This window comes from Gouania willdenowi, chromosome 19, assembly GCF_900634775.1.
Source record: "Gouania willdenowi chromosome 19, fGouWil2.1, whole genome shotgun sequence".
NCBI lineage: Eukaryota > Metazoa > Chordata > Actinopteri > Blenniiformes > Gobiesocidae > Gouania > Gouania willdenowi.
In genome coordinates this window covers 19,082,152-19,107,006 of record NC_041062.1, presented here as the reverse complement: position 1 = coordinate 19,107,006, position 24,855 = coordinate 19,082,152, and the positions used below count along the sequence as shown (strand labels likewise).

At 38.0% G+C, this 24,855-nt stretch overlaps 1 protein-coding gene across 1 annotated transcript in view; it reads right to left on the bottom strand.

Annotated features, from left to right (window-relative positions):
- The window catches only part of mrtfba (myocardin related transcription factor Ba), a 30,046-nt gene that overhangs the window by 4,813 nt on the left and 378 nt on the right, over positions 1 to 24,855 (bottom strand). Inside the window, exons 2-13 of the mRNA XM_028476733.1 lie at positions 16,932 to 17,178; positions 12,430 to 12,495; positions 12,177 to 12,232; positions 11,317 to 11,392; positions 9,802 to 9,963; positions 8,261 to 8,436; positions 8,015 to 8,143; positions 5,762 to 6,009; positions 3,902 to 4,073; positions 1,794 to 2,825; positions 989 to 1,096; positions 736 to 888 (exon numbers count right to left, since the gene is read on the bottom strand). Coding sequence (XP_028332534.1) covers positions 736 to 888; positions 989 to 1,096; positions 1,794 to 2,825; positions 3,902 to 4,073; positions 5,762 to 6,009; positions 8,015 to 8,143; positions 8,261 to 8,436; positions 9,802 to 9,963; positions 11,317 to 11,392; positions 12,177 to 12,232; positions 12,430 to 12,495; positions 16,932 to 17,091 — 2,538 coding nt within the window. The 5' untranslated portion in view covers positions 17,092 to 17,178. The remainder of the gene's footprint in view (positions 1 to 735; positions 889 to 988; positions 1,097 to 1,793; positions 2,826 to 3,901; positions 4,074 to 5,761; positions 6,010 to 8,014; positions 8,144 to 8,260; positions 8,437 to 9,801; positions 9,964 to 11,316; positions 11,393 to 12,176; positions 12,233 to 12,429; positions 12,496 to 16,931; positions 17,179 to 24,855) is intronic.

Here is a 24,855-nt window from a genome sequence, read left to right as displayed (position 1 = left end):
AAAATCTTCCTTTCATTGCATCACATATCAGAATATATACAGTATGAATGCCAAGACGTGAGAGAAGCCACACTACAAAGTTTACTCACACACGTCGTCCTTAATGAGAGAAAAACACAAAAGTGGCACAAAATGTTCATATTGTTCTGTTTGTGATTAAGTTTGTTGTATTTATTTGTTTGTTTATTTATGTTTTAATCCAAACAGGTTAAAATAAATACAAAGTTCTCAGGCAAAAAAAAAAATCAAGACAACTGAATAACAACTGATAATCATACTTTGTATGAGAATTTTGCAGGATTAAGATAATAAAACAAATAAAAGGGTCATTGTGCCCTTTTGTTCAGGGACTTTGATCAAGTACTGTTTGAATATTAAGATATTAATTTTAATATATTATAGTATAGTATTTTAGTATAATCTTCTTCTTGTTTGTTTCATTCAAGACATTAAAACTAATTTATCCTCCACATATGAAAACAAAAAGTAATGAATTAAAAGGAGCAGAAAGAAGCCAAACGTACAGATGTATAACATCTGCACCCTCCATAAAACAATAACAACAATAAACAAAGGGAAATGATAAATGTCGTGCTTTCCGCCCCCTGGCTGCGCACATATCTATATATATATATGACGTTGCAAAAAGAAACGCGTCTATAGTGCAACTCCATTGCTTTTCTCCAGAGAATGAGCTGATTAAGCACATTATTGGTCAGAAGTGGCCACTCATACCTTGCTGAGGGGTCCGTTAGAGATGTGATGGTTGGGTGACGCCCATGGGGAGACCCTGTTGTCGGGAGAGTTTCTCAGCAAACACTGAGAGTTCACCTCTGCTCTGCTCTGGTTATCCAACCCAGTGGCTGTGTTATTGCACATCGTCAAAGTCTGTTGACACAGAGAGTGAGTGTCTTAACAAAGCAGCAACAGGATATTAACTGAAGCTGATACTTAATGAAGGGAACTATTGATGCGATGTAACACTGACCTGTAGCAGTGGTGATTGGCTGGGAGAAATCTCCATCTTGGTGGTCTGCAGCTGAGGAAGAGAAGCCTGGACCAAGCCTGAGTTAGAGACAGTGGCCTGGAGAACAGGCTGAGGGAAGAATCAGACAATAATGTATTGCTTTACCATTGTGAGTAAATTCTTTAAGTAGCTGTCACCACAGGCAATAATACAAAATCTTAAATTCATCCACTACTGACTTTTTACTCATCTAGCCAGAGCTTTGTCTAGAAATGTTTAATACAATTTGTAAATATTCCCATATTCTCCAACATGCTTATTTTGAGGGGATTTAAAAATAAAATTTAATAAGTTAAACTTCCTCTTGTGTTAGCATCTCTTATGATAACGGATCCAAACTACACTAAATATTTATCATCTAATTTCTTTCCTATCTATTGGTTACCGTGTAAGGCTTCCTAATCAATGAAAATATAGGTTGTAATATTTTTGGTGTGGGCATCTGAGGCTTTTTTATTTGACAATTTTTATTGAATTTTCATGGCAATTACAGATACAAAGGCATCAGTATAATTTAATCATGATTGCGACAGCAACAGAATTACACCATAATTGTAATTAATGATCAATTACAATTATAATGGAGCCCAACCCTGCTTCTAAATGCTGACACGAAAGTTGATAATGTGGCCCTCGGATCAGAAAATCACATTTTGTGGCCCTCGCTGTGATAGAAGTTGCCTATCTCTGTGCAATGACAATTTGTGGACCCGTACCCCAATTTAGGAACCTAGGATCTAAACTACGTATGAAGCTCCCCTCATACCTGCAGACTGACTGTGGTGCTCGGCAGCTGGATACCAGTGGTGGTGTTGGGTAAAGACACTGGCAGCAAGATCTGAGTCCCAGCCTGACCTGTGGTGGTCAGCAACGTCTGTGCTGATGTGGTCAGTAACGTCTGTGGTGGTCCTGATGTGGTCAGTAATGTCTGTGGTGGACCCAGCACTTGGGACACCCCTCCTGTGTGACTGATGAAAAACTGCTGCAGGCCGGGCTGGCTCTGTGGGCGTGTCTGGAGTTTAGGACTCTTCTGGGATTGGGTGAGGATCTGAGGACTGGTGGATACCTTGGTCTGGATCTGAGTTAGAAGCTGGGGTTGGGGCGGGAGAGACTTGCAGGAAGAAACAGTCACATCTTTTAACTTCAGAGTGGTTGGCAGGGAGCTGGTGAGCACCTGTGAGCCCAGTATAGAGGTGGGCGGAGCTGTTGAGCAGTTTGACATGACTGTGCTCTCCATTTTCACTGAGTTGGGAGCACTGGGAGCAGGTTTCACTGTGTTCACAGCAGATACAAAGCTACAATCACCTTGACCTCTCTTCTCCACCTCGAGCTGCATCTTCAGCTCCTCCACCAACTTCTGCTCCTGCTCCAGCTTCCTCATCAGCTCCTCTATCTGCCGCTGCTTCTCGTGAAGCCTCCGGTCTTTCTCCTCTGGGACCTGGAAACACGGCTGAGGTGAAGAGCGTAGCACGGCTGAGTGCGTCTCAGCCTCAGACATGCCAACGTCCCACTGCAGAGCGGAGGGATTGGAGGGGACGGGGGACACTGGAGGAGGGGTAGAGCTCATGTTCTCCGGAACCACATGCTGCACTGGAAGGATTATAGCAGGCGTGGTGGTGGCAGTGGTGACCTCCATTGGAATAGTGGACAGGGTGGAGGTGGTGGTGGGTGCAGCAGCTGTGACATGAGCACTGGTGGCAGGGTTGTCCTGGAAAGGCTTCAGCCTCTCGATGAGGTCGGTCTTTGTCCCAGACACAGGGAGGCTACGCAGCTTCAGCTCCAGCTTTAACTCAGCCACCTGCAGCCACAACAGCACAGCACGATGACTAATGCAAATACACAATGGAATATTATTCTTTTCAGACTAAACACACGTTTGTTGATGGGAAGGTTCCCATAACTACTTCTAATTGGAAACCACTTTAAAATGTAAGCTACAATTTGTAAAATTTAAACCCTGAGGTTTGGTCTGATGCAGGGTTGGGGTCAATTACAATTACATATTCAATTGTCCATGTTCGATTATGATTACAGTTACCAACATTTTTTCTAATTACAATTAAATTACAAACAGTTTTTTTATCCTTAGAAAGTAAATTACATTTTTAATTACTAAAGTTCAATTACAATTAATCACAATTACTCAGCCTGAATTAATTAACCTAAAGTTAACCTTCCTCTTGTGACATGAATCTCTTATAAATGGTCCTAAATCAACTGTAAAATACACTAAAAACAAACATCTATCATCTAATTTCTTTCTTATCTATTGATTACCTTGTTAGGCTTCCTTATCAATGAAAATATAGGTTTTAATATTTTTGGTGTGGGCGTCTGAGCCTTTTTTGTGTCAGTATACGCCTCGATTTAATTTTTTGTGTGGAATATTTGCATTTCCTGAAGAAAATGCAAGTGAGGATACAGGCGCTGGCCCGCGTCAATGAACACTGCATTAGCATTACCGTTAACATTAGCTAGCATTAGTCTAGCATTAACATTTGCATTTGCAGTTATTAGCATTAGCCTAGCATTACCATTAGCATTTAATAGCATTATAATTAGCTAGCATTAGCCTAACGTTAACATTTTCTAGCATTAACATACCATTAACATTAGCACTAACATAGTATTCACCATATAATTAGCATTAGTCTAACATTACTACTAGTGTCCCCTGTGACAATTTGCGTACCCCATAGTGGGAACCTTACCTTAGGACTTTTTCCATACATGAAACTGAGCCATGATATTAGCTCAAGTTTTAAATAGACTTAATAACTCTTTGCATTCCTTCTAACCAAATTACAGCCTATGATTCAAACCAAGTTAAAATGATTCAAGCATCATTAATTATTATTCAGCTCTGCAGGACACCTTCATCTCCTCCAAATTGGCTGGCAGGACTCCTGGTTTGCGGCTGGAGAGCGAGTTGTTAAGTCGAGCAGGAGCCGGAGGCAGAGGGGGCAGCGGGGGGGCGGTGGGCAAAGACACTACAATGGAGGTTGGGAGGGTACTGGTGCTGTTGTTCTGACTCTCTGCCACAGGCCTACAAGAAGAAAGAGGTATATTAGGCAACGAGTTACACTATTCATGTACAACAGCCACTCAGAAAGAGAGGGAGAAAAAAGGAAGGAGTACAAAGGCGTGTAATTCCGTTCCTGATTGGATAGGAAACACAGGGAGGAAATGTGTTCTCAGTTTAAAACAGATGTTTTACTACGCCAGTCAACCAAACCAAGGGGCATTTGTGAGCCGTTTCAAAACAACATTCATAGAAAACACAGCAGACATCTGGTAAATTGTTATCCTATCCTGAATACACAGTGGGAAAGCGAAATGTGTGTCTATATCTCCATACAAAACAACACTAGTTGTTGTTCAAAGAGTAACTAAAACCCTGCTTTCTCCTGACCTGCCACTAGGAGGGAAATTAAAAAAATGTTTGATTATGGGCGGGGTTCCTGGAGCAGCGAAGACACGCCCAGTCTATACTATGAAATCTCCAAAGAACAAACTATGCCATGTAGGGTTGGGTGAAATATCAAGATTCGAGATGCATCAAGTTTTCTATTTTGTCAATATACTGTGTGTGTGTGTGTGTATACATACATCATTTTTCATAGCTTATCTTCTACTAAAATGCTCGTGTCTCAGGACAGAATGAAAAGAACAGTTAGATGATCACTTCATCTAAACAAGCCATATTAAAGAACTCACTCACACGTGCTGTCCCTTAGAGGAGAAAAAAAACTAAAGTGGCAAATTTTGTATTTTTTTTTTACTCCTTTTGTGTATTTTTGTTTTTCATTTGTGTATTTTTCCAGTAATTTTGGATGTCTTTCTGAGCCGTTTCGTGTATTTTTTGGAATGCATATTTTTGTTCAATTATGCATTTCTGTTGTTCCATTGATACTTCTTTTCTTTGTGTGTCCTATGTATTTTTATTGTTCTTTTATGCATTTTCGTTGTCCCCAAAATTTCTTTTTTCTTTTTGTATCCTATGTATTTTTGTTGTTCTTTTATGTATTTTCATTGTCCCATTGTGCATTTTTTTCTCCTTTTTGTTGTCCTATTAAGTATTTGTGTTGTTCTTTTGTGCATTTCTCATATAAAAAATTTGTGTATTTTTTGCTGTCATTTTGTGCATTACTTTTGGGGCCGCTAGTTGCCCATGTTTGTGATACACGCAGTAGTTAATTCTATTTTTTTACCATTCAAATTTAACCCAGAATTGTCTTTCTGGTAAAACTTTATTTGAATTAAAATTATTAAAATTTGTATCGTATATTGAATTTTGGTCCATATCGCCCAGTTCAATGTTATGCTAACTAGCTAGTCATTACTCACTATACCTCTCCATTCACTCTTCTGTCAATCCAACCTACTCACCACAGATTGTAGAGCCCACAGGTGCTAATTTTTATAAAAGGGGTGGGTCCCAAAACGTCACATGATCTTGTTCTCAGCCAATAGCAAAAATCAATTGTAATAGCCAGGTTTCAACCCATGAAGGGCAGTCACTTACAACTAACAACTAAATACGCCAAAATAAAATAATTTGACTAAAATGTTGAGAGTTGGACAAGGATCAATCAACAGCACTAGTTCATACCCAAATACATTTGTATTCAGCAGAAAAAAAGGTTTTGGGGTTTAGCTACTCTAAACTAAAATACTCTAAGTATTGTTTTGTCTAACGTGTCGTGTGAGGCGTCCGAGGCTGAGTTAGCATACTTTAGTGGTGCTGGCAGGATGGTCTGGTAGTTGTAGTGTTGCTGTTGTTGGCTCAGGATCTGCAGCTGGAGAAACAACTGCTGTTGCTGCAGCAGTCGAGCGTACGAGGAGTCCATGGGCACTTCGGTTGCTTCCAGTTTCTGGTCTGGAGGAACGTACTGGTGGTACTTGAGCTTTTTCACTCTGGACTTTGGTTCTTTGCCCTTCTTACTGCGGCTCTTCTCTGAGGGAGATTTCTGGTGGCTTTGCTGATTTGAGAAAAACAAATGTGTATGAGTAATAACAGCTTGAATGAAACGCACCAGGTATTATGTAACTATGTAATGATTCATCCATTTGAACGATGAATCAATTTATATTCCTACGATCCAACCAGGGCCGGCCTGTTATATAGGCAAACTGGATGTATGGCACCAAATTGGCTGAATGAAAAAAAAAGATAAAGGAATTAAACAACCAAAGCACTACTATTATTTGGATACTAAACTTGATAGCATTATTAATAATTAGCTTTAATGACAATAAAAAAAGAGTTTTATTGATTGCACTTCTTGTAGTGTTGACCTTTGACAGCATGTGCAGAAAAAAAAGGGGGGGTTGGGTGGAAAAGCCAGAGGTAAGTCAGTGTTTTAAGACTATTATGGACTAATTAACTGTGGACAAGTTGCACATTATCAAGCAAGCTGGCAGAGCGTTAGCTGTTAGATGCTAAATACTAACTTCACAAAAACATTGATTGTATGGCAACAGGGGTCTATTAATTAATGTAATTTAATCATTTTTAATTCCTTATGTAACACATCTTTGAGTATGGTGAAGACCACTATGCAAGTTATTCTGATAATAATATTATAACAATAATGTAAATATCAATTACTTGGAATAAAAAAAAGCCATATAAAGGGGCGCCAAAAGAAAATCTCACCGAGGACGCCAAAGAGGTTAGGGCCAGCACTAGATCCAACTACATCGATCTGTGCTCGGCAAATTGACCTTCTGAATGACAATCGATCTGATGTCGTTTTAAAAGATAATCAATCGATTGTATCGATACAAGGAAATAATGCATTGGATTTAAGCACGACAGACATTATATGGATGAGTTGACGTTACGGTTCACTCTGTGGATGTCTGTGATGCCATGCGGCACGCGCCCATAGCCAAACAAAACGGAGAAGCCGGCGAGCGAGACATTGATCAATAATCCACCTTTGGGGTCCAGCGTGCGCAAACACTTTGGCTTTAACACAGAGAGATATTTTGCAGGCTGCAGAAAGGCTCATGTTACCCATCAAGTTAAAACAAAAAGTATCAGGTTTAACCAGCTTATTCAACCTGAACAGATCATTTTCATATTGATATTATATTATTTTTTATGTATAATAACAAGCATAAGCATCAGGTAAACCTAATAGTGGTATGTATTTTTATTAAAAACATATTGAGTATTGACAATGAGAGCAGAAAAGGTTAACATCCTGTAAATTTAAACTGAATTGTTGGTTGGACTTTATTCAAACTGGTATACAGAGCCCATCAGAAGTACGCATTCATGTGGGAGCTTAAGTAGAGTTGTCAATTATGGCCAAATGAGTATGTGTTTGAAGGTTGGATGTACAAAGAGGTGTACATATTCTGTACTCTGTAGTGTTATTAAGCGGTTTATTTACGGGTGCAAAATAAAAAAGCATGTGTGATTTCCCTGGTTTAATTGTATGGGACATGTGCATGATAAATGTGTTTTTTTTTTTTACTCGTTTTTATATTTTTATTTTGTTTGGTGTATTTTTCTGTAATGTATGTTTTTTGGAGTCCTTATGTGTATTTGTGTTTTTGTGCATTTTTTGAAAAATTATTAGCAGTACAAAAAAGTTTTTAATATTGACCTTTTTTTTTTTTAAACCCAAACAAACTGCGACAGTGACGTCATGAACCCGGAACCGGAAGTAGCGCGCTCAATACCTCACTCATTACCAAGAGGTCCGTAATCTTAGAATTAACGTTTTGGTACACCAAATTACTCCAAAATAACAGATGCACATAATTGGGGGTAGTTGGAATCCGCTGACTAAGTTTCAGGTCGAACTCACCGCGTCGGGGAGATATTCGCTCCACACACACACACACACACAGACCTTTTTTGCTTTTATATATTATCCTTGAATCGAATTGGCAACAACGAATCATTACACGAATCATCACACCCCTAGTAGGTATGTATTAAAAAAACAAAACAAAAACAGTAGTGCTTACCTTCACCAGGGTGGGGCCTGGTTTTGTAGGCGTGGCCGTGATGACTGGCAGAACAGGTGGAACAGATGGGCGGCTAACTGGCAGCTCTTTGGTGGAGATAACTTTTATAAAGTCTGGTATTGGGATGGGCTGCAAAAAAAAAAAAACAAAAACATACAACAATGTATTCAGCCATCAGAATACTTTCCTAAATGTAGTTTTCGAGTGACATTGAGGAGGTTGCAGATCCCAAACCCTCCATCTGACCTGCAGCATGGTGCTGGGTAGTGATATGTGGGCTGTGTTTGGAGGGGCTGCCTCTGGCCCTTTGATCTCCACTGGGGAGGGCACGGAGCCCTGGGACTCCTGACTGGCTGGCTGCTCCGGGGAAAGAGCATCATTGCTGTCTTCATCCAGAACCTTTGGGTAGTTCACCTGGCCAACTGAGGAGAAACATTGAAGGAACCATTACCAAGTAAACTTTACATTTGGTAGGTTGAAATCAACTGGTCAGTGTTCTGAACACGAGGTAGTCAGTGAGTCGCTGCTGAACTGGTCAGTATGGTTTAAGATTTCAAAACAAGTGTAAATCTGTTTATCATCTGATTATTAGTTTCAATGGTTCAAACATCAGTCATGCCCCCTGTGTTGGGCGCATTAATGCGGGCGGGGCTCACGGCCAACCCAAAGAAGTGTGTGGTTCGACAGAGCAAAGTGCGGTATCTGGCATACCATTTGGGTTATGGAGAGGTGCGACCTCAGAAAAAACTGCAGCGGTTGTAGCTTGTCTACGGCCGGATGATGCCCTGGCCTAAGTCGGGCGGTTGGGGGTATGGGCTATAAAGAAAGTTCATCAGTGCAGAAATGTGGGTCAGTGACGGAATCTCTTGATTAATCACAGGTGTGGCGCATTATGATTAATCACAGCTGCTCTACATCTTGCATGAAAGCAGCTGGAAAAAAAGAATGACTGGCAGTCTGCAGAAGCAAATCAATGAGTATACTGTATACTATATGTTATAAGTATGATTAGGATGATGACAGTTCCCACTGAAGTATACTTCCAAGTTTCCCAAGATGCATTTCAAACCTACGATGACAATAAAAGTTATCACATTGAGGCTAAATATCTCAGTTGATTCTCCACCTTAGGAAAGTTCTGAAAACATTTTTCCAAGAGAGAAAGTGACCAAGTAGAACATCAACATGTGGCCATTTGATCCATAAAACTCACGTATACACATTTCGGAGATTCCATATTTCCCGCCATTTACTACTGACAAAACTTTCTGTTAACTTCAAAATAAGAACCCTATTTACAAAAGCGTTAAACTAATGGAAGACAAGAAGAGATGCTTTTGTTTTGAAACAGGAATGTTTGAGTTTTAGCTTGAAGCCAGTCCCAGGACTATCTAACATTCCACTTGCAATGCATTATGGGGCGGTTGAGTATGACTAGTGTGCCCACTGTGCATACTTTAAAAATGTCCCGATGTAGTATGCATCTGGGCATTCCTTGCGTAATCAATTTTTTCATACCGTCTAATATTAATGCATTACATACTAATTTTGATGTCAAACTTAGTATGAGTAGTACGTTAGTGTGCGATTTTGAACATGGCCTATAAACTCCTGCATAGGAGTGCTTGAAAAAAACCTGACAATAAAAGCCATGAACTGGAAACCCATCTGTGTGCCGTGTCTAAGAACCCTTAACTGTGCAACAGTTATGTAACATGTAATTATGAGTATTTGTTGTTGTTGTCATTGTGGAGCTAGATACACTGATTTATCTACGTCCTACGTACCAATGATGGCCTGTTTAAGGGTGGAGTCCACAGGTATGATGTTCTTCTCCACCAGCTCCATGGGGCCTGGTCGTTGGGATATCTTCTCATTGAGGTCATCAGCAAGTCGAGCCCTCTTCAGCTTCATCTGAGTGGCCTGCAGAGAGGGCTCTGCTCCAGTCTCTGTCCAAAAAAACCACAACAAAAAAACACGACACAAGCAGCAAGGATCAAAAGTCACCCTTGATGTCAAATGGATGTATGAATGATCAAAAACCTGCTGATGATCTGATGTTATAATTAGAGCGTGATCAAACGGTTGCACCTAGAAATATTTTTAGCCAGGGTTTTGACTAAAATGCAACTTAGTTTAAGTCAAATAGTAGTAATCAGGACCATTTCAGTTATAGTCTAGTTTTAGTCGACTAAATGGCATTAAGATTTAAGCTGATTAAACTGGGTTCAGATATGGTCGACTAAAATATACAAGGTAAAAGTTTATGCATTTTTTTAAAATTCTAGTAGCATTGATCACCATGATATTGGATGATATTATTAATTAAACAGACTGATTTGATGTGATCAATGTGTAAGATGTACATGAATCATCTTGCGTCTGTAGTTTTAATGGATAACTTCAAAAAAGAAACTAAATTCTGATTGGATTTCATCCCATGTGATCATTAGTTTACTTTATATTTGTTTACAAAAAAACTACATCAAAATATATGGATATTTTTATAATGTGTATACTTTTAACTTAGTCATAGTCTAGTTATTGTCACTTAAAAACTTATAGTCGACGAAAACTATGACGAAGATTTTTTAATCAGAAAAATTAACGATGAAGACGTAATGTTTACAAGCTCTAACTGTGTTACCATAGATTCCCATAGAAGAAACTGACACGTTGCAACACCACCATAGAAGAGCAAAAGTCAACAGTAAGAACAGAAATAAATACCAACATAGGATAATAGTGCAAATATACAACTGTGGGACGGACATAAAAAGATTAAAATAAAATAAATTAAAGTATATATATATATATATATAATATTATAGATTGAATTCAATGGCGTTATTTTATTTAAAAAATATTGTACATTTAGTCAAACCTTTTATTTTATAAAGATGTCTCAGTGGAAAATAAATTATGCATGAGATGTTTACTGTATGCAAGGGAACTGTGGCAACAATTTATTACCAAAAATAAACGTGATTGGGTGAAAGCAACTAGTACCGTTTACTTTGAGTACTATTTACTTGTAGTATTATATGTATGACATTTCTACTTGAGTAAAATATATCAGTACTCTTTACCCCTCTGGACATCAGGAATGCTGACTCATGCAAAGTAAAAATGCTTTAGCGCTACTTCTTGTATTGATTATAAGCAGTTGTGCTGACCAGGTTTTTTTTTTTTTTTTTTTTTTTTTTTAAATGGGGTCAGTTAGGACCAGGTTTTTTTGTTGTAATCTATTGTCTGTGCTAAACGAACTGTATGTAGAGCAGCAGTGTGAATGTGAACAGTACCTTGCAGGATGTGCATCCTGACCAGCTCTGCTCTCGCCGGACGACTGCGGATCTTGTGCTTAAGGAAATTCTCAGTCTGAGGAAAAACAATAGGAGAGTTTAGTAAACAACTAAGTCCAATATGGATTTATGACATACAATAAAGTGAACATATTTTAATAGGTCAAAAAAGTAATGAGCAGGGTTGGGGTCAACTAAATTTTTCGGTTACAAGTACGTTTTCAATTACCCGCGTTCAATTACAATTCCATTATGATTTTTTTTTATCCACAGAAAGCCAACTACAATTACATTCTGAATTACTAATGTTCAATTACAATTAATCACAATTACTGAGCCTGAAATAAAAAACCTAAGCTTCTCTTATGATAACGGTCATCATCATCTACGCTAATTTTTTTCCAATCTATTGGTTACCTTGTTAGGCTTCCTAATCAATGAAAATATTGGTATCTATATTTTTGGTGTGGGTGTCTGAGCCTTTTTTTGTAAGTATACCCCTATATTTCAATTTTTTTTAAATGGTAAAATGTGGGAAAGCTTGATATGAAACATATTTTAATAAGTGTTAATTACGTATGTGTAGAACTGTACATAGAACTGTAACATGCTTCCCCTATTTTGCATGCAATTGTTATAGAATTTTGATGGCAATTATAATTACAAAGATAATTAACTAAACACAATTACAAGTTCATTATGAATACGACAGATTTTTTTTTACTTACAATTACAATTATAATTATGCCATAATTGTAATTAATTATCAATTACGCGGTTACAATTATAATTGACCCCAACCCTGGTCATGAGAGTAATATATAGAAAGCTTCTAAGGCGTGTTTGATTTGATCGCTTACTCTGGCTCTCTCCAAGCTGCGGATCTGCCCGTGGAAAGCTGCCGGGCTCTTCAGAGCTGCAACACATATTTTCATCAAACGTCTGGGTACAGTTTCACTCATGATCTCAATAGAAATGTATTTAATTCTTTTAAAAAATGTATTCCTACACTTTATTTATACAGACCGTGGTCTCAGTGCCCCCGCAATGTTTAGCCAAGAGCTGCAAACCTTGGGGGAACACTGAATTATCCCAGGAGGTGGTTTCACTCACGTGGTATGATGCCCTGATCCACTAGCTGTTCCCGGGTTCGCCTTTGCTGAAGCCTCAGCTGTAGAACTGTGAGAGGAAGAAAAAATAATAATTTTGAGAGACTTTGGCTGTTATAAATACAAAAAGCTGAGCGTGAAATAAATAATTATAGTGAGCAGGAATGAGGTAGATAATGTAATAAAACCAGAGGTTCAAACACAAGCATGAGTTGTAGCAATCATACAGATCCATCCACTGACTCAGATAAAATAGAACCAACAAACTCATGTGTTTTCATTAGGCTGACATCTACAAAAACCTCTTTTTTTAAGTCAAAACTCTAATTATCACACAGAGTAGATACAGTTGCCATTGTAATCAGCAGTAAGTTCATAGTACCAGAGGTGTCCAAAGGGGTTCTCAACCTTGGGGTCAGGACCACATTTGGGGGATTACTATTGCAACAACACATCATCAATAGGGTAAAACAGAATATTTTTGGAACAATTTGAACCCATTTTTGCTTATTTTGACCCTTTTTCTGCACCAAACTTTTGCTCCTTTTAATGCATTTTTGCTACATTGCTCCCATTTCTGCCACTTCATCAAATTTCAATGCCTTTTCTGCACATTTTTTCCACTGTCAAGACATTTTCAGCACTTATAAACCCTTTCCATCAAATGAAACATATGTTGACCCATTATGGTCACTTTTAACCTCTTCACCATATTTCAAGCTTATTTATTTATTTTTTTTGCCAATTTACCTACATTCACGATTTGTCATGCCCATTATTTGTCAGTTTAAACTAATTGTTCCTATGGTAGTTCTTTTTTAAAATCACTTTTTCTGTGCATTTTTGGTCACTCTAATTTGCAACTTTTAACCAATTCATGTGGTTTTTAAAACCTAATTTTACCACCTTTTCCACCATTTTGGGTCACTTTGAACCCATTTTTAAGGAATTACATCTTTGAGATGACTATATACTTTGGTGCAAATAATAAACGTCCTAGATAACAGTGGATATTATTCAGATAAATAAATAAATTAAATGTAATTATCACAGATTCATAGAACAATGAAATCTGCACTCTTATCACCAGCAACACAGGAAAGAAAAGATTTTAAAACATTTTAGACCGACAGCAACATGTAAGACGGAGATGATTCAACAGTGAAGATACTAGAATTAATATGAACATTAATATAGACACAGTTTGCTGAATGCTTGATTGTGTGTGTGTTAGGAAGTGGATAGCGGATTAAGGAAGACACGTAAAATGCTATACTACTACTAATAATAATAATAGCAAAATATGACGTTCTGATTGGGCACATCAGGCTTAATGTTTGTTTCTGTCACCCGATCATCAAACAGGCTGTGGATGTGTAACAGATGAATGTGACTCAGTTTTAGTATTAAAGCGTTCCATGAAAGTGAAGTCCGTTTACCAGTATGTCAATCACCAACCCCACCGCCTCCCTCCTCTGCTCGATATGACCCCCCCACGACACAAACACACACACCGCACCGGTCGGTCGCGGTGATCAGTCTGGAGAGTGTATTATGTTGGGCTTTACATATTTTTTTATTTTGTGCAAAATTGTGTAAATTATTGTTTTTCCAATGCATAAAGAAATAATCACGTATACCAAAAACATTTGTAATTGCAAAAATGTCTAGGAGAAATGGTGTATTTTCTTGAAAAAATACAAGGGTGCCAATACTTTAGTCTACGACTGTATCTGAACTGTAAACAATGAGAGGCCAGAAGGTGATTCAGATGTAGATCCAGTCAGATGCATTGTCCTCGGTTTCCGTAGTCTGGGAAATGACGTGCAAGGAAAACAGAGAGCTGACCTGCAACCTCAGCTGTCTCTATGAAATGAATGAGCTGTTTGGGAGCTAACAGGAAGGACAAGATACCAAAGGACCAATGTAGTGAGTGGGAAAAGTCTTTATCAAATTGGATCCATAAACAAGTTGGAAAAACTGATTTCCTCCTTATGTTCTGACAGAAGATAAACACCATCTGTCAAACTTTAGTTTAGGGCTATTCGTAGGATTGTTGTCTTTCATGTTTTTATTGTTATCTTTCATGTTGTTTTTATAGTTTTAGAATTGTTCTCGCATGGTTTTTTCATAGTTTTAGGTTTATATTTTAGGATGACTGTCCCAGTGTTAACTCGGAGGGAGCCTCTGCACTAGGGGCTGTGGTGGGCCGTGGCTGCAGTGGTGCTGTATCGTGGCCCTCAGTGTTGGTGAATAGCTTCTACTATTTTGCTGGACTGGGGGGCTCTGCCTCGGCACGCTGTGCCCACGGTCTGTGTCCTGCTCCCGATGCAGACGGCTCCTTGTGATATCTCCTTACTTAGGTCCTCTGTACCCAGCCATGTGCCATTGTCCTTATTTTAACCTGTGTGTGGTGGATGGTGTTTGTACAGGATGGGTGTATTTCTAACTATGTAAAAGCACTTTGAACCGCATCTCTCTGTATGAAAAATGCTTTTTTAATAAAGAAATATTGATTGATAGAGGTAGGCACTGTTGAGGGTGTTTAATTTCAGTTCAGGGGCCAAATACAGAGCAGTTTGATCTAAAGTGGGCCGCAAACTGGGCCTATAGGTGAAGAAAACAAGCAATATTAACACTAATGTGCCCTATTTAGCACTTCCAGGTATAAATAAATGTAAAGTATGTAAGGTTTCAACCATATCCAAGCCTTAAGTGGCAGATATCTGTTCCTGCACAATCTACACTTTAATTTCCTTTATTTTGTGACCAAGTTCTACTTCATTTGGCAACATTTTGTGGAATATTTGGAGGAAAATTGCAGGATTCAACAATTTGCGTTTAGAAGTGACTGCCATCATGTGATATAAGCATTGGAAAACTGTGATCAATACACATTTGTGTATTTTGGGGGGGGGGGGCTGATATAACTCCAACATTTGGTAACTTGCATAATGTTTTGTCTAATTATTTACTTGCCCCTGTGGGCCGTATTGGATGCTCTAAAGGGCCAGATATGGCCTTGAGTTTGACATATGTGGTTTTGGGTGTTTTGTGACAGAATGATATTTAACAAGTATATAAAACCAGTAAATTGAGTTGTTTCATTTTACAACCTGCAAAAGGAGTTTGCCTAATGTCAAAATGAGCTTGACACTTAACAACAGTGTCAATTTCACATTCTTTCCTCCACTACATTTACTCTATCATTGCCTTTTCCTGTTAGTGCCACATTCTTCATCTCTTAATCTGTGTGATTTTCTCTGTCCTGGGTCCAGACGGTGGACTCTGCAAACAGCTTCAGTTTGTCTTCATCCTGAGATCCAGACAGTGTGGACTCATTCCAAACATGCTGGCAAACAGAATAACACCTGCATGGTGGTACTGAGAGATGAGGGGGTTTGACTGGAGGAGCTGTGAAAGGGGCTCAACAGGGATGGAAGAATAAGACGTGTGTTTGTTTTTATGGGAAAAGAAAGGATGAACCTTGAGATGATGAGGCGGTGCTACTACTGTGTACATTCCACACAAGATTTTCCACGCTGAGAACATTTGACTGTGTGCCCCCTCATGGAAACAGTATTCTCAACTGTGCATGACTACGATATCCATCCAAACTTAAACCCAATCTGGAATCTAGCCTGGTATTACAGCCTGTTTTAGGTAATACAAGCTGTTTGATTAAGAATTTGGTTAAATTTAACTGATGTGCCAATGTGTCAGAAACATGCTGCAGAGTAATGGTGTGCAATATAACAATATGTATGGTAGTGCAATATAAAAACATCTACCGTACGATACAACCTTCTATCATTTATATCGATAATTTAATGTGTGTTGTCTTGCTCCCACTTTGTTGCTAAAATATCATGAAGCAGGTTAATCTTCTACTTTGCATGTTTACGTCACTGTGTCACTACAGCCAATACGACTCTTCCAAGCAAAACAGCTGCAAACGTGTCCCACAAATGAAGTGTTAATGTATCTCCTGCTGCTCTAGAAGGACTTTTAAAGAATAGAACCTGACAAAACACCTATTATCATATATAATCTTTGATTTTTCCCCCCTGGTGGAATTTACAAATAAGAACACGTGACAACGGTAGCAAACGTCACAAATATTCCTTCATTGAGAAGATTCTTAAAAAAGTACTATTTATTTTAGTTTACTTTTATATATAATGAAAAGCAATTTTCCATTCATTTCATGTAATTTCAAGGAAGAAATACTATATCGTGAATTAACATTTTCTCTATATTGCACAGCACTACTGCAGAAGCAGCAGAAACAACTCAATGATCTGACTCAATGCTGGATCTGTATTGGGCTGACAACTGCCAGGTCAGGTAGCAGTCATTGTTGACTCATTTGCGTGTGTGCACAATGATGTTCTGGAGACCACTGATGGTGAAAAAATAAGTCATCAAGTGCCCATCTTTCAATAAATTAACTGTGCTATGAGCCATGATTACTTGGTTTTGTTGTGATGTGTTGCTAAATCTCACCGTTCTTGCGTTCGTTGAGTGGAGGCAGGTTCTGTTTGGGCTGCAGGGTCAGCTCCTCCATCTCATGGGTCACCGCCTCGCTCTGAGGGCTGGGCACCAGGTTGGACATCTCACAGTTCCCCTCGACTGTGAGGTTTGCCCAGGAAGCCTGGGGCTCCATCTTGCCTCAGGAGGGGATTGGGGAGCGTCTGAGGCAAGTAAGAGAGGTATGGGGTCGCCGCCCTTTAGTGCCAAGTCTCCCTGTTACCTGTGTGAACACAAAGACAAAACAAGAATCTAAGAAACTAAGAAGGCTGGAAAAGACAATTTGCTTTGTTTCTCAGCAGCAGGAAATAATTATAATAACCCAGAATACTAATTTCATTAGTATGACATCTTTCCCTAACTGGTGAACAACTAAGAGCTCAATCACAGCCTAAACCAGGGGTGTCAAACTCATTTGAGTTCAGGGGCCAAATACAAAGCAGTTTGATCTCAAGTGGGCCACAGATTACATGCAGGAAAACAAGTTATTCCTACATTATTGTCCCCTAGTTTGTACTTCTACAGATACATAAAATACAAAATATGTAATAAACCAATGATATCCAAGTAATAAGTGACAGATAGCAGTCCCAACAGGGTATTCACTTTATATTTTCTTGATTTTGTTTCCAATTTTTATTTAATTAAGGGAGTTATGTAATAATTTGGGGGAAATTAAAGGACATTGTAAGAATTTTAGATTTTTCAACTGTAAAAAAAAAAAAAAAAGAAGTAACAATAAAAATGAATGTCATTATGTGATATTAGCAGCAGGAAAACTGTGAACCATAGCAAAAGTTCATTTACACAATGATTTTATTTTTATTTTTTTTGTTGTCATTTTTGCTTTCTCTTGTGTGCAGAATTAGATAATCCAAAGGACAGATTTGCCTTAATTTGGATGTGCAACCCTATCACAGCTGGGGAAACAAACATGTGATTGTGTCTTATCCGAGGGAGGGCCACATTATCAACATTTATGTCAGCATTAGAATAATGATTGACCTGAGCATTATTACGGGGGAGTTTGCTTTTTTTGTCTGTCTGTGGTTTTGTTGTTTTTAGTCAATATGTGTGTTTTTGTTATTTTTCGTGTTCTTGTTGTAATTTTGTGTATTTTTCTGCATTAATGTTGTTGATTTGGGCGTTTTTGAGGTCACATTCTGTTTTTGTTGGTTCTGTATTTTCCTGTCATTTTATGTTATTTTGTTGACAGTTTGTGTGTCTTTGAAGCTGTTCTGTATTGTGTTGTTTTTTGTGTTTTCATAGTCATTGTGTTTGTTTGAGTGGTTGTTGTTATTTTGTGTATTATGAGTCATTTTATATATTTTAGGAATTATTTGCATGTTTTTGTGTACTTTGTGCAATTTGCTGTCGATTTGTGTGTTTTGGGAGTCATTTTGTTTTGTGTATTATGATGGACTTTATATTCCTTCCAACTTCTTGAAATACAATTTTTTGGGGATTTGTTTTGGGGGCCACACAAAATTAGACCAAGGGGACATATAGCCCCTGGGCAGCCAATTGCCTATGTCTGGCCTAAACTATTAATTAAATAACTGCAGTTGAATTGCAGTGGCTTTTAAACTGCATCGATCCACTGCAGGAGTGAGAAACGACGCTGAGGGTCTATGAATGTCCGCTCTGATCTGAACGATGACGTTGATGTCAGGGTTTAAAACAGAGGGAAGGGAAACATTTTGTGGAGCTAAACAAACAAGTTTAGTATCCCAGGCTTTGCTCTGAGCCATTTATCACTCTTCAGCAGTCGTCGCCTGTAACCATGCCAGGTCTTTTATTATTACCCATCCTAATGTGTTGCTTTTGGATCGGAAACACTTTTCTCCGATGACAGCATTTTTCCCCTATAAGTCTTTCCTTTAAAGTCCTTTTTTAGGCATTGAATGACTCATACATATAGGCTTTAAAAACATACTAAGTCACAGTGTATACTTAAGTCTTGCTGTTCATGGCGTTTTCTTTCCAAATGTATTTGTATCATTTATTTACAACCATCAGTGAACATCAATCAGCTTCACTAGCGTGACATTTCACAATGACAGTGGCATTTAATACGAGTTTATCTTCATTCTGGGCAGAACTACAAAAACGTGTGCTTCCTTCATACCAACATAGTTCTCTGAACACTATTGATTATGTAATGTCTATAAAATGTCACGCTATGGGAATAATAAAATCCCTGATGTTTAACAGTTCAACCAATCATGAAAAAAAACAGCAGTAAAAAAAAGCTCTACTGTACATGTCTCAGTGTGCTCATGTATGTAAACCTTTATAGCCTTGTACTACTCACTGGTTATTGGTGCACCTGGCTCTACTTTAAATGAAAAAGGTCCCAGTGCTATCTCCATTAATCATAAATAAATCATCTTTATAATTTACAATTCAAATCAGACAAGAAATGTGCATTTAAAAAAAGTCTAAAATATGAATGTCTATACTACTTTTTATGAACAATGACATGGATGTCATGGAGATGAAAGTGCATTCACACTCACTGATGAAAGCAACGTTCAGCTCGTGGTCTACTGTATAAACAGGAGGCTAATGGGCCAGACAATGGCCATGGTTACATGATGTTTTTTTAATTCGGAATAACTAATTCCGAATCCTTCGGAATTAAAGTGTTCTGCTTCGTGTTTACATGGAAATAGTAATTCTCGAATTGAGGTTCACATGGAAAACTGGTTTATTCGGCTTTATTTAATTCCGCTTCAGGTCTGGGGGTTGGGAAGGGTTCTAATTGGACAGATACGTGACGTATCACGTCTATCGGGAAAAAACACAACAAACCTTTTATTGTCGGCTATAATACAGAAGACCACACATGAGAAATGTTTTCACTTTTATTTTGATTGGAGTTTTGAAGCAGCAGCTCGACAATAACACACTTTCAGTTTGGATCGCGGAGGGAAATAGGAACTACTCACTGGTAAATAAAACCCAGCAAAACTATGGAAAACAAACACCAGGAATAAATATTTGCTCCCTGGTAAAGGTAGTAGCTCTAACAACAGGGAAAATGATAAATTTGGTGATATTACAGCCAGTACGGGGCCGCATTTACTACACCTCCGGGTACTAGTGCCAGCCATTTGGTGAAGCCTGTTTTGATTACCGCGTTTGCCAAGGTCCGTGTGTGTTGTATAAGTCCGTGTGAAAGTCTGCATGTTTATGCTTCTGTGGGCATATTTAATTCAGAATTAAAATCGGAATAAACCAGCCATCTAATTCGGATTTAAGTTTTATTCGGAATTGAATTAGCATTAGGAATTAAGTGTTTAGAAAGTCAGGTTAAAAAGGAATTAACTTCTATTCTGCTTTAAAGAGGAATTAAAGCTCCCATATAAATGGGGCCACTGACTTCAAAGTAATTTCAAATTCACAAGATGCTTTTCATGAAAATATTTCTTCTCCAACTTTGGTGTAAGTTTAAATTCTACATTCCCGATTCTCACCACCTTATATCTACAATTATTGCAGAATGGCATTCAATTAGTTACCTAACGCATTTAAAAGAATTAGGACCCTATAATTTCCACATTAACAAATCGTAAAAGGAATCGACCAATAACAACGAAACACTGTTAAACATGGAAAGTGACTTTTATGATAATTTTAAAATAATTAAAAAGGAGCTGTCAGAATAATCATCATCACTACAACTTATATCTACCTAGTATTTTCCTAAACAATTGATGAAACATTTCTAACTTTAAAGATTGTATAAGAAATTATTTTCAACCTTCCTCAGGCTTCCCTCATACATAATTCTTAGCACTAGCATAAAGAAAGATGAGGCTTGGCACTTACATCTAATGAGACCGTGGAACACTTTCAATAGGAGTGTTTGAAGATCAGTGGAAGAAAACAAAAGGAACGCAAGCTCCACTTAGGATCTCACAATTAAACCAGAGTTCTCTCAGCAGCTCTGCAAATGAATGTTCACAGGTTGCATGAAAGAGGATTATCTTTACACAGACAAGGGAAAAACTCCTGCGGACATGGATCATCATCATCATGCTGCTACAGACTGAGAGGAAGAAGAATTAATCAGCCAAACATGAAGGCTTTGAAGCTTCTTTAAGGAGTGTGCTCAGTGCTCGCTGCTCAGTGTACAACGAAGCACATGTTTCATTTAAGCTCACAGTGATGCATCAATTTATATATATATATATATATATATATATATATATATATTGATGCGATGGTATATATATATATATATATACCATCGCATCAATATTATTGACACCCCTAGCATTTACAGTCCCTGGCATTAATAATTCATTGTGTTCTTTTATCCATCCACCATTTAATTAACAACCCAAATTCCACAAGTGTTATGAGAGCTGATCATATTGTAGGTTTTAGATGTTTTTAAAGCTGCTTTGATTGTGCACAGCAAAATGTTTGGTTTCTGGTGTGATTTATGCTGCTCATTTAAGTTTTGTTTGGAAGCCTTTATTTTTACTGAATAAGCTTTTACATTAGATCAGATTGAATTAGCTGAACAAGCTAATATTTTAGTCCTTTTTATATATTTATTTTTTTTATTAATATGATTACTGTTGGATTTGGTGATTTGATATAAATAAAGATAATAGTGATACATTTGTTTGGTTACTTTAATGAATGGATACCGACACATATACCGTGTTTAAAAGTATGAAATAGCCACGCCCCCATGCTATGAAAAATTCCTTGAGGGAACCCTGTAGGCTAAGGCTAATGCTAATGCAAGCTAGCACCTGTATCCTCACTTGCATTTTCTTCAGGAAACGCAAATATTATAGTGGATTTTTTTTTTGTTAATGTGCTACAGAGGATGAACCAATACATAATTCTATTTGTTTGCCATTGACATCATACAAAGAACCAATATTTTTTGTTTTCGTCCAAAAGTCTAACCACTACCATATTATTGCTGTAGAGTAGACATAAAAAAATATGACACACACACACACACACTGCATGAGAACAGTTTTGCTGCCAAACTGCCCTTTGAGTCTGCAGTGTTTTGGGGAGCTTTAAATAGATCCCGTCTGAGATCAGTCCGAAAATGTCTGTTTTCTTTCAGAGATAAGAGAATGATGTCATCGGTCTGTTCCCAGAGGCACTCGAGTGGTTCGCTTTGTTCTTATCTGCCTTTAGAGTCTCTTTAACATGATCATCTAAAGAAAAAAGCTGAAGAAACAACGCAAACCAAATAGAAAAAGGGTCAATGTATAGTGATGTCAACTACAAGAACCCTACAGTAAAGGAATAGTAGACTTGTCTCAACTTCTGTAAGAAGGAAAAACTGCTTCATTCATTTAAAAAAAAGGACATTTTTCACCACTATCCTGACCAAATACTAACAGATCCTGAACAAGAAGCCCAGACAGTGATCTTTGACACCCTTAATTTTTTTCTGTTAATCTGATGCACCACAGACAGACACTTACACCACACACTGATTGAAGTAGACAGTTTTTCTGCAAACTAATACTGCACTGGGAGGTTGAAATAAGCCATCCGTGGAAGGATACCGCCTCAAGCCCGAGGAAAACTGCAACCCTGCCAAACCACATGCACAGTGCTTGATTTAACACAAATAATTCATGGTTATTCAGAGGAAACCGCCGTGTCCCTTCAAGCTGTGTGAGTCACACAGATCGCAACATGTTGGCATTACCTCACTAGCATCACTTTGATTAGAATGCTTCAGTACAGGGTTATTAAGCTGAATTTCATTTCAGTGCGAAGGTAAACAAAACTTAAGCCTTGGATTTAAAAACAAAGACCAAGATATGCCATAACATAATGACTTCTATCCCATAAGTCTCTAAGCAGAGCTATGAAGGTGTGCTGTGGTGTTTGAAGCTCATTCTTTCAAGATCAACCTGCACCTTATTCTACACTTATCCATCAAATGCAAGACTGTCCAAGATCAAAATCCCTAATAATTTTTCAATTAGTAGACAAATCTAAATAACTAATAAAGAAATCAGGAGTTTATTTTGTATCTTCAACTTAAAGCGCCTGTATTACAAAGCCGGATTTCCTCTCATCAAGCTCACTTCCTGTACAACGACGCTGACTAACATCTTTCTGGGCTAAATCACCATGGTAACTTAACATCTCACCTGGTTGCGACCAGATTATGAAGTGGAAAAGATCTGAGCGAGAACTAAAGTCCCACCTCCTGACGCATCAGTTCTAGTGGAAAATGACCTGCCCACAGATCCTGGTTGGTGCAGATCTTACAGCTGCGTTTAGGAAAAAATGATTATTAATGGATAAATGGACTAATCTACAGTCAGCTGATGAAGCTTGTGTCGGGCACTCTCCGTATCCACAACAGATGAAGTAATTCATTCATACACACTCTATAGTGACACTACAGTGAAACAATGCGCTCTCATCCTAGTGTGTCTGTGATAAATTGAGGCCCTGTTCACACGAGAATGTTTTCTAGTGAAAACGCGAAAGTTTTGTTGCATTTTGGTGGTGCATTTGCATGACAATGGCATTTTGGTGCTTGAAAACAGAACTTTCTCAAAACGGACTTCAGAGTGGAAGTTTTTGAAAACACTTCAGAGGCTAGCTTTAATCGGACCTACAATGTTGGACTCGACCCGGCCCGTAGCCGTCAGAATATGACCCCAACCCAAATAAAGCCAATCTCTCTTTAAGCTTGAAGCCATTGGTGCCCAACACTATTGAAATCCGTGCACGGCGCTCACATTTGGGCTGGGCGATATGGACCAAAACTCATATCTCGATATTTTTTCTCATAATAGCAATATACAATATAAATCTCAGTATTTTTACCTCAATGTCTTACCACAAAGACAACTCTGGGTTAAACTTGCTGATACAAAATTCCACACAGGCACATTTATGAACAAACAGCTACACAATATTTGCCACTTTTGGCTTTTTCTCCTCTAAGGGACAGCACGCGTGAGTGAGTTCTGTAGTGTGACTTATATAGGGGAAGGTCTAGGTTAGGATGCATTTAGAAATCCATCTAACTGTGCTTGTCATCCTGTGCTGATCATTAACCAAAGCAGCGACTCCTAAAACAGCTTTTTCAATAGAAAATAAGCTATAAAATATATATCTCAGAAATATGGAAAAATTGTAAAGAAGGACACCATTTGTCTGTACTCTACGAATACTTGTATGATGTTATTTGTACCGTCTGATAGTATAAATAAAAACAAGTGAAAAAAAAGATAGATCTCGATATAGGCTATATTGTCCTTTTCTATATCGCTAAAATGGAAAACTCGATACATCTTCAATCTTGATATATTGCCCAGCCCTAAAACAATATTGCACAAAGTAATTTGGGCTTTCACTTTAACCTTAACATCAGAATGAGCCTCATTTTGTTAGAAGCAAGTATATTGATAAGGCAACCGTACGGATAGCCACTGACATAATGGAATGACTTGAATACAAAACCAACACTTAAGTCATTATTTCCTGAACGTAAAGGAGCTGCTTTTCAAACAAAGATCATTCAGCACCAAAACCAACATCTTATTACGTCCTTCAATGTCATTTTGACACTAAAAACATAAGCAGCTATACAGAGTCCCATAGAAGCCCAAAAGCTTATTATTGAACACTGTTTTAGAGTAAAATGTAAGCATTGTCAAATCAATAATAATGATGCCAGCTTGCTGGATTACTGCCAGTCATGAACACACACTTCAATTAGACATGTTAATGGTTTAAAATGTGACATTTAGTCTGTAAATGTGTGTAGAAATAGATGACATGCCTCTGTTAGGTAAAGGTAGTGGGTGTGGGAGAAGCTAACGCTGGTTAGCTACTTTAAATCTGACAGGTGAACAACTTACACACACACAAAACATCGTTTATT